Source organism: Notamacropus eugenii, chromosome 3 (genome assembly GCF_028372415.1).
Source record: "Notamacropus eugenii isolate mMacEug1 chromosome 3, mMacEug1.pri_v2, whole genome shotgun sequence".
Classification (NCBI taxonomy): domain Eukaryota; kingdom Metazoa; phylum Chordata; class Mammalia; order Diprotodontia; family Macropodidae; genus Notamacropus; species Notamacropus eugenii.
The window spans coordinates 427,839,671-427,852,847 of record NC_092874.1 but is presented as its reverse complement, the minus strand read 5'-3'; the positions used below and the strand labels follow the sequence as shown (position 1 = coordinate 427,852,847).

At 47.6% G+C, this 13,177-nt stretch overlaps 1 protein-coding gene across 1 annotated transcript in view; it reads left to right on the top strand.

Moving 5' to 3' along the window:
* PLXNA1 (plexin A1) overlaps positions 1 to 13,177 on the top strand; it is a 291,520-nt gene that overhangs the window by 17,905 nt on the left and 260,438 nt on the right. The window contains exon 2 of the mRNA XM_072598341.1: positions 380 to 1,630. Coding sequence (XP_072454442.1) covers positions 485 to 1,630 — 1,146 coding nt within the window. The 5' untranslated portion in view covers positions 380 to 484. The remainder of the gene's footprint in view (positions 1 to 379; positions 1,631 to 13,177) is intronic.

Genomic DNA, 13,177 nt, shown 5'->3' with positions numbered 1-13,177 from the left:
TTAGATCTGGAAGAATGTTAGGTTAGAATGGCAGGTTCCTTAGAACATTTTGTGGTAGGCTGGGATCTTAGAGCACAGAATTCAGTTCGGGAGCTAGTATAGCGACGCAGTGCTTTCACAAATCCAAAAACCTATGAGGCTGAATGGAAATGGAGTTAGGCCCAGGGTGAGGGGAGGTACCAGCATGGGTGGAGCCAACCCTTGGCCTAGAGGTGGTTAAATGAAGGCCTCATGGATTGTGCTTTTAGCTCCTTTGAAAATTTGCCTCATTTTAGGGAATAGCCCCTGGTCACCTTCTCAGATCTCCCTGCCAGTACATAATCTAGTGGTCTCTCCCTGCTCAGCTCATTTTTACCCATTTCTTTCTCTTCCTCTGTAGGGTTAACCAGGCTGGCTGTCTCCATAACACCCTAGATGTGGAGCCCTGAGGGATCTGAGAGGTTATTGGACCACTTGCCTCCCCTCCCTCCCTCCAACTGCTGCCATGTGTACAGCCGTTCATCCCTGGGCCCTCCTGCTGCTGGGGGGAGTGTGGGCAGTGGCCAGTAGTGCCGAACCCCCCTTCCGAACTTTCCCTGTGAGCGACTGGAGTCTGACTCACCTGGTTGTCCACAACAAGACGGGAGAGGTATATGTGGGGGCTGTCAACCGCATCTATAAGCTCTCGAGCAATCTGACCCTGCTTCGGACCCACGTCACAGGCCCCGTGGATGACAATGAGAAATGCTACCCTCCACCCAGTGTCCAGTCCTGCCCCCATGGGCTGGTGACCACCAACAACGTCAACAAACTTCTCCTGGTGGACTATGCAGCCAACCGGCTCATCGCCTGTGGGAGTACCTCCCAGGGCATCTGCCAGTTCCTGCGTCTGGATGACCTCTTCAAGCTGGGCGAGCCCCATCACCGCAAGGAGCACTACCTGTCCAGCGTCAATGAGTCAGGCACCATGTCTGGCGTCCTCATCGAGGTCCCCGGGGGGCATGACAAGCTTTTCATCGGCACCCCCATTGATGGCAAGTCTGAATACTTTCCTACCCTGTCCAGTCGCAAGCTGATGGAGAACGAGGAGAATGCAGAGATGTTTGGCTTTGTCTACCAGGATGAGTTTGTATCGTCCCAGCTCAAGATCCCCTCGGACACCCTGTCCAAGTTCCCGGCCTTCGACATCTACTACATCTACAGCTTCAGCAGTGAGCAGTTTGTGTACTACCTGACCCTGCAGCTGGACACTCAGCTGACCTCTCCTGACTCCACGGGAGAACAGTTCTTCACCTCTAAGATTGTCCGCCTCTGCGTGGATGACCCCAAGTTCTACTCCTACGTGGAGTTCCCCATTGGCTGTGTGCAGGGTGGCGTTGAGTACCGTCTGGTGCAGGATGCCTACCTGAGCAAGCCTGGTAAGGCCCTGGCCCGTCAGCTTGGCGTATCCGAGGGCGAAGATGTGCTCTTCACTGTGTTTGCCCAGGGCCAAAAGAACCGAGTTAAGCCACCCAAGGAGTCGGTCCTCTGCCTCTTCACCCTCAAGAAGATCAAGGACAAGATTAAGGAGAGGATCCAGTCGTGTTACCGGGGGGAGGGCAAGCTCTCCCTGCCTTGGCTCCTGAACAAGGAGCTGGGCTGCATCAACTCGGTGAGTGAGGGGAAGGGCTGGGGAGGACCTTGGAGGTAACTCGGCACACTTGAATTCAGTTTAGCATTTATTAAGCCCCTACTGCATGGACAGCAAGATGAAGGAGCAGCCTCCGAGACACAAAGACCTGGCCTGTCTTTGGCACTGTCTGTGTGTCCCTGGGCAGGTCCTTAGTGTCTCACTGTCCCCAGACTAAGACCACAGACAGAGCAGTGGCTCATCTTTTAGTCTTTGGATGATGCTGGGGAGACAGCCCTGCGTCTGGAGCTAGAGAATCAGGGTTCAGATCTGCTGATGCAGGACCTTGGACTGGTTGTTTTCCTTCCTTTGGGTTTCCCTTGCCCCCTTATGAAGTGCTGGCACAGGGCTAGGGGACCTCCAAGGCCTCCCTCAGCTTTGATGTTTTATGCTTCCACATCTTTTCCTTGATATGGGACTTTGCAAGTGTGGGCCTGGTCTGGCTGAGCCAGGGTCTGAGAGCTCAACAGCCTGGGGGGCCAAGCTCAAGGGGCAGGGCGAGCTTGGTGAGTGTTAGGAGGCCCAGGGATGCTGAATTGCCCCCTGAGGCAATCAGTTGGTCCGTTATGGGAACTCTGGTACAAAGATCGAGTCCTGACCAAAGTGGTGTGGGAAAGAAGGTAGCCCACTGGTGACTTGCCTCATGGGCTTACCTAGTGGAATCATCTCAGAAGCAGGAAACCCTTGTTCTCCTTCCAACTGCTGTCAACTTCCTGTGTGACTGTGAAAAAGTCACTTTCCTCTTCAGGCTTGAATCGTATTGTCTGCAAAGGGGTGGAAGTGAGGAGGGAACAAAGTGGTCTGGGGTGATGTGGGATAGGCTTCTCTCTAAGGTCCCTTCTAGCATGAAAAACATTCATTTGTATGTGAGGATCAAGGGATGATGGCTGGGAGGGGGAGGAGAAAGGGAGAGAGAGGGAGAGGAGAAAGTGGGAGAGTGTGGGAGAGAGAGAGGGACAGGGAGATTGAGACAGACAGAGATCTTAACAGACAGGTGTCTGCTAGCTCTGGGCACCTGCCCCTATCCTTCCTGCCCAGCTTGGCCCTGCAGGCTCTGGGGGCCTCCCTCCTCTGCCTTTTTTCTCCTAGGCCCTGGGAGCTCACACTCTCCTTTGATGTTTTTCCTTGCTGACTCATCCAATTAACCTTAATTGTCAGTAGACTCCAGGATTCTGGGCCTTGAAGCTCAGGAACAGCCGGAGCAGAGGCCTGAGAACCTATGGGCTGTTTGTCTCCGATCCCTCTATTTCCCTGCTCTGCCCTTACCCACTTCCCCCCCACCCCTCCACTTTCCCCAAGCCTTGTTGTAGGAGAGTCCCCCTCCCCCACTCCTGGTTTCCACTGAACCTGAGCCCCCAGGCGTGTGTTCCCACATCTTCCTGGGAGGGGACAGGCAGGAGGTGATCAGCTGGCAGATCACAGAACTGTTAATAACATGGTCCAGAGCACTCCTGTTCAGTGACGGTGGATTAAAGGGACGGAGATTACACTTGGGCGGCCTGAGCCCAAGCCTTCCTCCGCTGCTCCCTGCGGGCCCTTGGTATGCAGGATAGGGCAGGGCAGGGCAGGCCTGGCCTGAGCAGAGCCAGGGGTCCCTGCCCTGGGGTTTGACCCCCTGTGCTTCTTTCTCCGGAGAGAACCTCTAGCAGAAAGTGGGGGGAGGGGCCCTGGAGAGAGGAAAGGGGCTGAGTAGAGACCCAGAGTGGAGGAACTTAGGTGCCTGAGCAGGTCGTTTAACTATCAAGACTCCTCTAAAATCCTGCTTTCTCCAGGAAGCCCTTTCTAAACCCTCTTAATTCTAGTGATCTTGCTTTTGTCATTATTCCCTATTTTTCCTGTGTATAGCTTGTCTTTTCTCTGTCAGACTGTAGACTCCTTGAGGGCAGGGGCTGCTTTTTGCCCCTTTCTGAACCTCCAGTGCCCAGCACATAGTAGGTGCTTCATAGATATTTACTGACTGATCGACCTCCTAGGGCCTCAGTTTCTTTATCTGTAAGATCAGGGGGTTGGACTGGATGATATGTGATGTCCCTTCCAGCTCTGGCTGTATGAAAGGAAAAGCTGTAGTCTGGTAGTCCAGTCCCCTTGTGACTTGGTTTTATTTTCTGCCCCTTTAGAATGAAGGGCTTAGGGTTGGAGCAGTGTTTCCCAAGCTAAGTTGGGAACACTTTGGGACTTAAAATATGTTGATGGGATCCATGAATGCTGGGCTGTGGGGAAGGGATAAAGGAGTGGGTGGGAAATTTGGGAGTACAATAGAGTAAATGAAGCCTGTTTTCATGCTGAAAAAATTTGCCACATGTAATAAGTATTTTTGCTACATACATAATTTCACATTTAATATTTTAGAGGAAAACGTATTCCTAGGATCCAGTCTTGCAGCCATGTTTTCTAGTATACCAGCTTTTGCCAAACACAGTTGGGAAGAGACAGGCCAGATCATTTTGTGATAGGTCTAGGGCAGAAGGGGCATTGAGATGGTTTAGAGGATAGAGCTCCAGTCTGGAGTTAGGAAGACTTGTCTCCCTGAGTTCAGATCTAGGTAGCCTCAGACACTTATTAGCTGTGTGACCCTGCACAAGTCACTTAATCCTGTTTGCCTCGGTTTCCTCATCTGCACAGTGAGCCGGAGAAGGAAATGGCAAATCACTGCAGTATCTTGGCCAAAAACACCAAACCCCAAATGCGGTCATGAAGAGTCAGACATGACTGAATGGCTGGACAGCAGTAACTAGGACAGGAAGGGACCTCGGAGGCCAGTCTGGCCAAACTTCCCATTTTACAGATGGGGAAACTTGAGCCCAGGGAGGGCTAATCAGTTTGCCCAAGGGCACCCAGGTGCCAAGCATTAGTGTAGGACTTGAACCTAGGTCCTTTAGAGTCCGGAGTTAATATTCCTTCCACTGTACTGAAATGCCTGCTAGATACAGGAGTGCATTTATTGTGTATACCTAATAGGAACTTTACGAATGTGTTCAGTTGAATTCTCTTGTTCTTTGTACCTTGTAACACTAAATGACTTTCAATTTAGCAAACATTAAGCATCTGTTACATGCAGGACAAGGTGCTAAAACCTTGGGAAGGAAAGTCCAAAGGAGTCCTGCCCTCAAAGAGCTAACACTCTGTTGGGGAGTATCAGAAGTATGTTCAGTCTGTCTGACATTCTGTGACCCCATTTGGGGTTTTCTTGGTGAAGATTCTGGTTTGCCATTTCCTTCTTCCAGCTCATTTCACAGATGAGGAAACTGAGGCAAGCAGGGTTAAGTGATTTGCCCAGGGTCACTCAGCTAGGAAGTGTCTGAGGCCAGATTTGAACTCAGCAGTTTTGAGTTCAACTCCTGACTTCAGACCCCGAATTGTATCCACTTTGCCACCAGAATCCAAGTTATTGAATGTGAAGGGATCTCAGGAACACATTAATCATTAATCCACCATTTCTGAAACTGTGTGTCTGTTGAATATCCAGCAGGGCCTTTGGGTTTTGTGGGTGGGTCTGATGATGGTCTCTTATGGTGTTGATGCTCAGCCTTCCCTTCTGGCCCAATGGCTGGCAGAGAAGGTGAAGACCAGGCAGGCTCAAGGGGAATGGGGCAATCCAATTTTATGTTCCTTTTAATTCAGTCAGGTTGGAAAGAGATGAGATTGTCTCTGTCTTGGCTGCCTAACCTCTGCCTGCTTGGGCTTGGCTTCAGGCCCTTTGGGAGAACCTGTCCTTACTTCTTGCTTCATTCACTCTCGGAAAGATCTGGCCTGGGGAAGAATGCTGGACCTGGAGTCTAGAGTGTTAGGTTTGAAAGCTGCCCTGGCAGTCCTGGACAGGCCGTGCAAACAAAAACTTAACCCTCTCTAAGCTTCAGTGTTACCGCCTGTTAAATGGGGATAATAAGCCTTTTCCAGTCTCATAGCGCTGTTCTGAGGAAAGACTTGTGCGAGCCTTAAATATTATTATTGTTATCATTAATTATTGTTATTATTTACAGGCAGGATCAGGATAAAAATATCAGTCTGTTTGTTCCCAACCTCACTTATACTTCCTATGGCCTTCCTTCTCTTACTCGTTTAAGTGCTCTTTTAATGCTCTTTTTGGCCAGACCAATCCCTCTATTCCCTGCATCCTTTATTCCTTTCTTTTTCAGATGTTTGATGCCTTTATCATCATTCTCCCTACCCCTCCTTGTCTTCAGTCTTTCCCTACCTATATCCTGGCTTCTTTCCTGCTGCTAGAAGTGCACCCATCCTTAAAAACCAGCCAGCCAACCAGCCAACCAATCCACCCTCAGTTGCTCTTATCATCCCCATTAGTCATAATCTTCTGCCTTCCCCTCTTGATGGCTAAACTTCTAGAGAAAGCTGCTTATGTTGAGTACCTACACTTCCTCTTCTTTAACTATTTTAAATACTTTGCACTCTGACCCCAGACCTTACCCTCTCTCAAATTACAGGTGATCTCTTCTTTACCTTGTCTCAATCCTCATCCTTCTTGACCTGCTTCACCTCCTTTCCCTGGATGCTCTCTCCTTTCTAGGTTTTTGGGACCCTGCTCTCGCCTGATCTTTCTCTTTGTATGACCACTTACTCCTCAGCCTCCTTTGCTGATTATTTATTCGGGTCAAGGCCACTCAGCCGGGGTCCCTCATGAACTGGTCTTGGGGTCTCTTTTTTTCTTTGTTATCTGCTCTATTGTTTGGTGACCTTGTTAGCTCCTCTGGATTCACTTATCATTATGATGAAGATGGTTGCCAGACCTTTCTCTCCACTTGGCCATGCCATGCATTGCCAGCTGCCTTTTGGACATCTTGAACCTGGATATCCTGTAAGCATCTCCCCTTTGGCATGTCCAAACGCTTTCCCCCTCTGAACTTCCTTATTTCTGGGGAGGACACCAGCACCCTCCAAGTCACTGAGGCTTCCAGCCTCAGCGTCGGCTTGGGCTCCTTCCTCTGTTGCCACATCTTGTTCCATCTCTCTCATCCATCTCCTTCTACCTCCCTGATTCAGGCCTTCACCTCCCTCATCTGTAATCGCTTTCTCATTGGCCTCTTGCTTCAGATCTCCAGTCCATCCTCCACTCAGCTACCAAAGTTGTTCTCGTGTGTAAGTCTGGCTATGAACCTCAGTGGCTCCCTAGTCCTCTGTCATCTAACACTCTTTCTGACCTGACTCTTTCCAGCCTTCCCCATCTTTTTTCTTTACTTCTCCCTCTGAACTCTTTGATGTGGCCCCACTGTTCCTCCAGGTCAGCCCACCCTCTCTCCTGTCTTTGTTCTTTTGCACTGGTGGTCAGTCCCTCAAGTTGTGGAATGAATGCCCCGGCTTCTTTCCTCTGCCTCTCAGGCTCTGGGGCTTCTCTCTGGGCTCATCTCAAACCTCCCTTCTCCAGGAGGCCTTGTCTTGCTCTCTCCTTGTTGCTAGGCTTTCCTCTTTTCTGTTACATATGTTCCATCTACTTTGCTTGTATCATCCATATTTCTCATCATTTCCACGCTTCTCTTCTCCACCAGAATGCGAGCGCCCGGAGGGCAAGGGCTGTTTTTCTCCTTTTTCTGTATCTCCAGCTTTTAACACCAGGTCTGGCACACAATCAGCACTTAAAAAATACTTGTTGAATGAGTCATGTGGAAGTCTGTTTTACATGACTGCACATGTATAATCCATATCAGATTGCCTGCTGTCTTGGTGAGGGGAGGGAAGGAGGGAGAAAAATTTGGAATTCAGTCTTATAAAAAATGGTGAAAATTGTCTTTACATGTAATTGGAAAAAAATAAAATACTATTTTCGTTAAAAGTGGAAAAGAAACCCCACCCCAAAACAGGTACTTGCTGACTGGCAGCCCTTTGCTCTTTGTGATCTTGGGCATTTGATAGATCCATTAAGTGATTAGTAAGTTTTCTTAGGCTCATCTCAAAATGAAATGATGATAGGGTAGATCTGGCATATGAATGAAAGAAAGAGGCCTGGCAAGAAGGAAAGGAATAGATACCTTCTATATGCCAGGCACTTTACACATATTATGTCATTTGATCATCACAACCCTGGGAGGTAAGTGCTCTTTATTATCCCCATTTTATAGTTGAGGTTAAATGACTTGCCCAGCCTCACACAGCTAGACAGGATTTGAACTCAGGTCTTCCTGATTCCAGGCTCTGTGCTCTGTCCACTAAACCTCCTTAACTGCCACTGGTAAGAGTGAGGTACATTGGAAAGAACATTGGATTTCAAGTCAGAGGACCCAAGTTCAAACCCCCCACCCCTGCCCATGTGACTCTGGACAAATTTCCTCACCTCCCTGGACCTCAGTCTCTTCATTCTGTAAAAGGAGGCTCAAAACCAATCAGCTGCTGATCCCAAAACAATCTGTCCTTAGCACACTCTGGTTTCTGCCCAGCTGGGCTGTCTGATGGGGGTCAGCCTGCCTTGATTGCCCCATACCCCAACTGCAGGACCAGCCAGCTGCAGTTCTGCCGAAGAGATCGGTTCCTCTACCTGAGCATGGTGGGGAGGGGTAAAGACACTTTCCTAATGAGGAAATTAGGGAGCCAATTGGCAGCCTCCTCACTGCTCAGTACAGCTGTATTTGCCATCTCCCAGTGAGTCTGTTGAGACAAAGCAGAGAACGGTAAACACCATAAACATTTACCCTCTTGCATATTCAGCAGCAGATGAGGTTAAGGAAACTGCACAGTGAAATGTGCCCGGGAGAAGAGGAGGAGGAGACCTGAAGGTGCTGATGCTCTGGATGGAGACCCACCTTGGTGTGTGCCGCAGCCTGGTTTTCCCCCCTACTCTCCTGCCCAGGGCTTTCTCTGTTCCATCTCCACCTCCTCTTCCTCTGAGATCTGCTCACTCAGCTGGGGTCTCTGCCCTAGCCCCAAGGAAGAGCATGGTGGAGCCAGGATATGTTGGCTTTAGCTCAGCAGGGATTGGATCTTTGCCCTCCTTTCCAGCTGAGGCTCCCTCCTGCTTAGTGGCTGGTTCAGCACATGCCACAGAGCATACTGGAAAGGGGATCCTGGGAGTTCTGGGGCCATTCCCTCTCCCCACCCCCACACACTCCCTCCACTAAGGCCAGAGAAAAGGTCAGTGGTGGAGGCTGGGGCCATTCTGCTGGGGGTGGGGGGGGCTGCCAGTCAGGCTCAGACTCGATCTTTGTTCCTGATAGGCAGAGTCATGATATGTTTGGGTTTTTTTTTTTTGCAACTGTCCATCTTTCTGGTGCGGCAAGTCACAGGCTGACTAATCCTAGTCACAGACTGAGCACCCTGCTCCCTACTCTGGCCTTGGTATCAGGCCCTGTTCCAGACTTCTAACTCTGCTCAGTGAGCCAGTACTGCTTAGGGGCTCAGCTGGTAGAGAAATGGTCCCGAGCCCTCTGGGGAGGAGACACAAATAAGTTTTCTGGGAGTAAATTGGTCCCTGCTGCTGCCTGTGGATCTCCCCACCCCTGATTATTCATTAAGTCTTGGCTAATGGGAGCCCTTGCCTCCTCATCTGGAATCGGTCAAGGCCGTAGCCAGTTCTGTCTCTCCTTTCGGGAAGGAGGGATGGGGTGGGGGTTGGTGATGGCCAGGAATAAGCCAGCTTGAGTGGGGGCCTCCCTCCGCTGCTCCTCTACCTTGTCAGTCTTCCCAGCCCCATCTCCTCACATGGACTCTAGTCTTCCATCAACCTGGCCACTCAGCTTCTCAATCTCTCTCTCTCTCCCCACCCCCCACTTACTGTTGGAGAGGGAAACAGGAGAGAACACCGGAATAATAATCCCTTACATCTGCAGGTTCTGTTATGGTTTTCAAAGTGAGTCTGCATCCATGATCTCACTGGCTCCTCAATTTTCACTTGTCAGTAGAAATTTATCCCCATTTTACAGATGAAGAAACTGAGATCCAGCCTCAATTTAGGTTTCTGGTGCTCTTTTGGATTTGGAAAGGGCCATAGATACTCTATTTCTGCCTCTCTCCAATACCTTATTTTAAAGATGAGGAAACTGAAACCCAGAGAAAAGAGAAAGCACTTGTAGAGGTTCACAAAGATAAAAGTAGAGGGCAGGTCTCCCCATACCCAGCTTTGTGTAGTTGGATGCTTCAGTCTTTTATCTTCTTCCTGCCAATTGGAGGTTGTTTTTCTGAGTTTCCGAAGTCCCCACTCCTTCTTGGCCTCACTTCATTATCAGTCAGTCTGTTAGCACTTTTTAGCTTGAATCGATTAAGCACTTACTGTATACCAGGCATGGTGATAGTGATATATAGTATCCACTATGTTCCAGAGCCCATGCTAAGAAATATTATCTCATTGAATTCTTATAACTCTGTAAGGCAGAGCTGTTATCCCCATTTTACAGATGAAGAAACTGAGGCAAACAGGTTAAGTGACTTGCCCAGGAACTGCACAACTATTAAGTGTCTGAGAGGGCAGCTAGGTGGCATGGTGGATAGAACACTGGGCTTGAAGTCAGGAAGACTTCTCTTCCTGAGTTCAAATCTGGCCTTAGACGCTTACTAGCTGTGTGACCCTGGACAAGTCACTTAACTTTACCTCAGTTTCCTCATCTGTAAAGTGAGCTGGAGAAGGAGGTGGCAAACCACTCCAGTATCTTTACTGAAAAAACCCAAATGGGGTCAAGAAAAGTCAGACATGACTAAAACTACTTGATAACATCAACCACAGCAGGTATCTGAGGCAGGATTTGAACTCAGGTCTTTCTGACTCCAGACCCAGCTGCTTTACCTGCTGGGTCTTCTAAGTGCTGGGAATGCAAAGACAAAAAAAAAAAGTGGGGACAGTACCTGCCTTTAAGAAGTTAATATTCTTTTGAAGGAGATAATACGTGCATTAATAAGCACTTATAAAAGCAGTATGTACATTAATAATCACATATAACAGAACATATAAAATACATACCAGATTAATTTTAAATGCTGAGGCAGAAGGGAGCAGGGCAGGGACAGTGGAGATTAGGACGGGTTTCCAGTAGATGTTCCCAGGGCAGAGTTTGAAAGGAAGCAATTCTGAGAGGTAGATAGAGAGGGAGGTGGGGTAGGAATGCTTTTTATGCATGAGAGATAGCCCTTGTGAAGGCAGGGAGAGGGGAGATGGAGTTTCCTGTGTAAGGAAAAGTAAGGAGTATTCCACTGTAGAGTACAGGAAGGTGAGGAAAGATTGGAAAGGTAGATTGGGGCCAGATCATCCAAGGCACTAAATCCTAAACAGCATCTTCTGTCTAACACTGGCCAGTGAGCTGTAGGTCACCTGCTGTCAAGCTCTATCCCAGTGGTTGTCAGATCCCTTTACACCCAAAAAAATTATTGAGCACCTTGCCAAAGCCCTTTGATTTATGTGTCATATCTATGGATATTTACTGCATTAGAAATGAAAATGATTAGTATTATCATGAAAATAATTTTGATCTTGTGACACCACCGTCTCCCCCAAAGAGTGTCAAGAACTCCTAGGCCCTACTTTGAGAACCCCTGCTCTATCCAAATATCTCCAGGACTATGAAGGTGGTTCTTCAGATAAGAGGGTTGCGGTTGGGTTGGGTCAGACCCTCTGGTGTACAGTTAATTTTATTCCCCTTGGTTCCCCTAGGCCCAGGCCAGTAGACCAGAACAGATCCTTGGAGCACTCCCAAGTCTGAACTTAAACTTCTAGAACAGGATTAAGGATCAGACTGGGATGGGGTGGGAGGTCAGGTCATTAACATGGGAGTTTTGCTTATGAGCCAGGATCCAGCCAAAGATGGCTGTGCCTGGTCCTTAATCAGTTTTTTAGGTTATCTTGATTTCTTGGCATTTCCCATGTCATCCTGAGAGTGTCCTATGGACGCCAGGTGAGTAGGTCTTTCTCTGCTTGCCTAGGACGCTTTAATGCCTTGTCTCAATCTCCTTCACTTATCCAAATCCTTTCAGGCCTAGCACATTTCCTCCTTACCCATCAAGCCTTTCCCGACTATCTTAGCCAGTGTTCTAGATCACCTCTTGAACTTCTAGCTGTTGTCTGCTTTTTATAAAAAAAAAATATTTTATTTTTCCCCAATTACATGTAAAAACATTTTTTAATATTCATTTAAAAATTTTTTGAGTCCCAAATTCTCTCCTTCTCTTCCTCCCCTCTCCTCCCTGCCCCCATTGAGAAGACAAGCAACTTGATATAGGTTATACGTGTACAGTCAAGCAAAACATATATTCATGTTAGTTATGTTGTGAAAGAAAACACAGGCAAAAAATCCCAAGAAAAATAAAGAAAAAGTATGTTTTGATCTACATTCAGACTCCATCTGTTCTTTCTTGGGAGGTAGATAGCATTTTTCATCGTAAGTCCTTTGGAATTGTCTTGGGTCATTGTACTGCTGAGACTAGCTAAGTGATTCGTGGTTGATTGGCATTATACGGTGTTATTGTTACTGTGTTAAATGTTCTTTTGCTTCTGCTCATTTCACTTTGCATCAGTTCATGTTAGTCCAGGTTTTTCTGAGAGCATTCTTCTGGCCTAGCACAATAGTATTCTCCAATCATATACAACAACTTATTCAGCCATTCCCCGATTGATGGACACCCTCCCCGCCAATTTCCAATTCTTTGTCACCACTAAAAGAGCTGCTATAAATATTTTTGTACATATAGCTCTTTTTCTTTTTTGTTTTTTATATCTTTGGGATAAAGACCTAGTAGTGATGTTGCTAGAACAGAGGGTATGTACAGTTTTACAGCCCTTTGGATGTAGTTCCAAATTGCTCTCCAGGATTTTTGGACAGTTCACTGCTCCAGCAATAATGCATTAGTGTCCCTATTTTCTCACATCCCCTCTAGCATTTGTCATTTTCCTTTTCTATCATATTAGCTAGTCTTTTAGGTGTGTTTTTTGTGCATGAACCGTATATTCTCAATTAGACTGTAAGCTGCCTGAAGGCAGGCATTTTATCTTCTCTTAGATCTTGTACCATACAGCCTAGTGCTGGGCTTGTCAAGAGGCAGGCACGCAATGCCTACTTGTTGGTTTATAGGTATATTTTAAAAATTAAGCTGAATTATAATGTTGTGACACTCTGATGTAATTAGAGGCATCCTGGGTTGTTGCAAAATTCAGGTAGGCAATCTAAAGACCTCACCTTTATTTCTTCTCTCTTTTTCTCCTCTTTTACTCATTGTCTTCTTCCTCTTTCCTTCTCCTTTCCTTTCCTCCTTCCTTTCTTTTCTCCTCTTTCTCCCCTTTCTTTTCTCCTCTTTCTCCCCTTTCTTTGTCTTCCCTTATTCTGTCTCCTTTTCTCCTCCTCTCCTATTTCTTTCTCTCTCATTTTCCTCCCTCTCCCCTCCTCTTTCATCCTTTCCCTTCCTCTCCTTTTCTTCCTCTTTGCCCCTCTCCTTTCTTCTCCCTTTCCCACTTTCTCCTTCTTCTCTCTGTCCAGGTTTTTAGTTCTATCTTTGCTAGTTACTTGCTGCATTAATTTGGTCGTCATGTTTGTTCTGTGGTGTCATTTTGTTCTTCCATAAAGCAAGAATCTCTGGACTCTGTGGCATTCCATGTTTGGGTCTAAG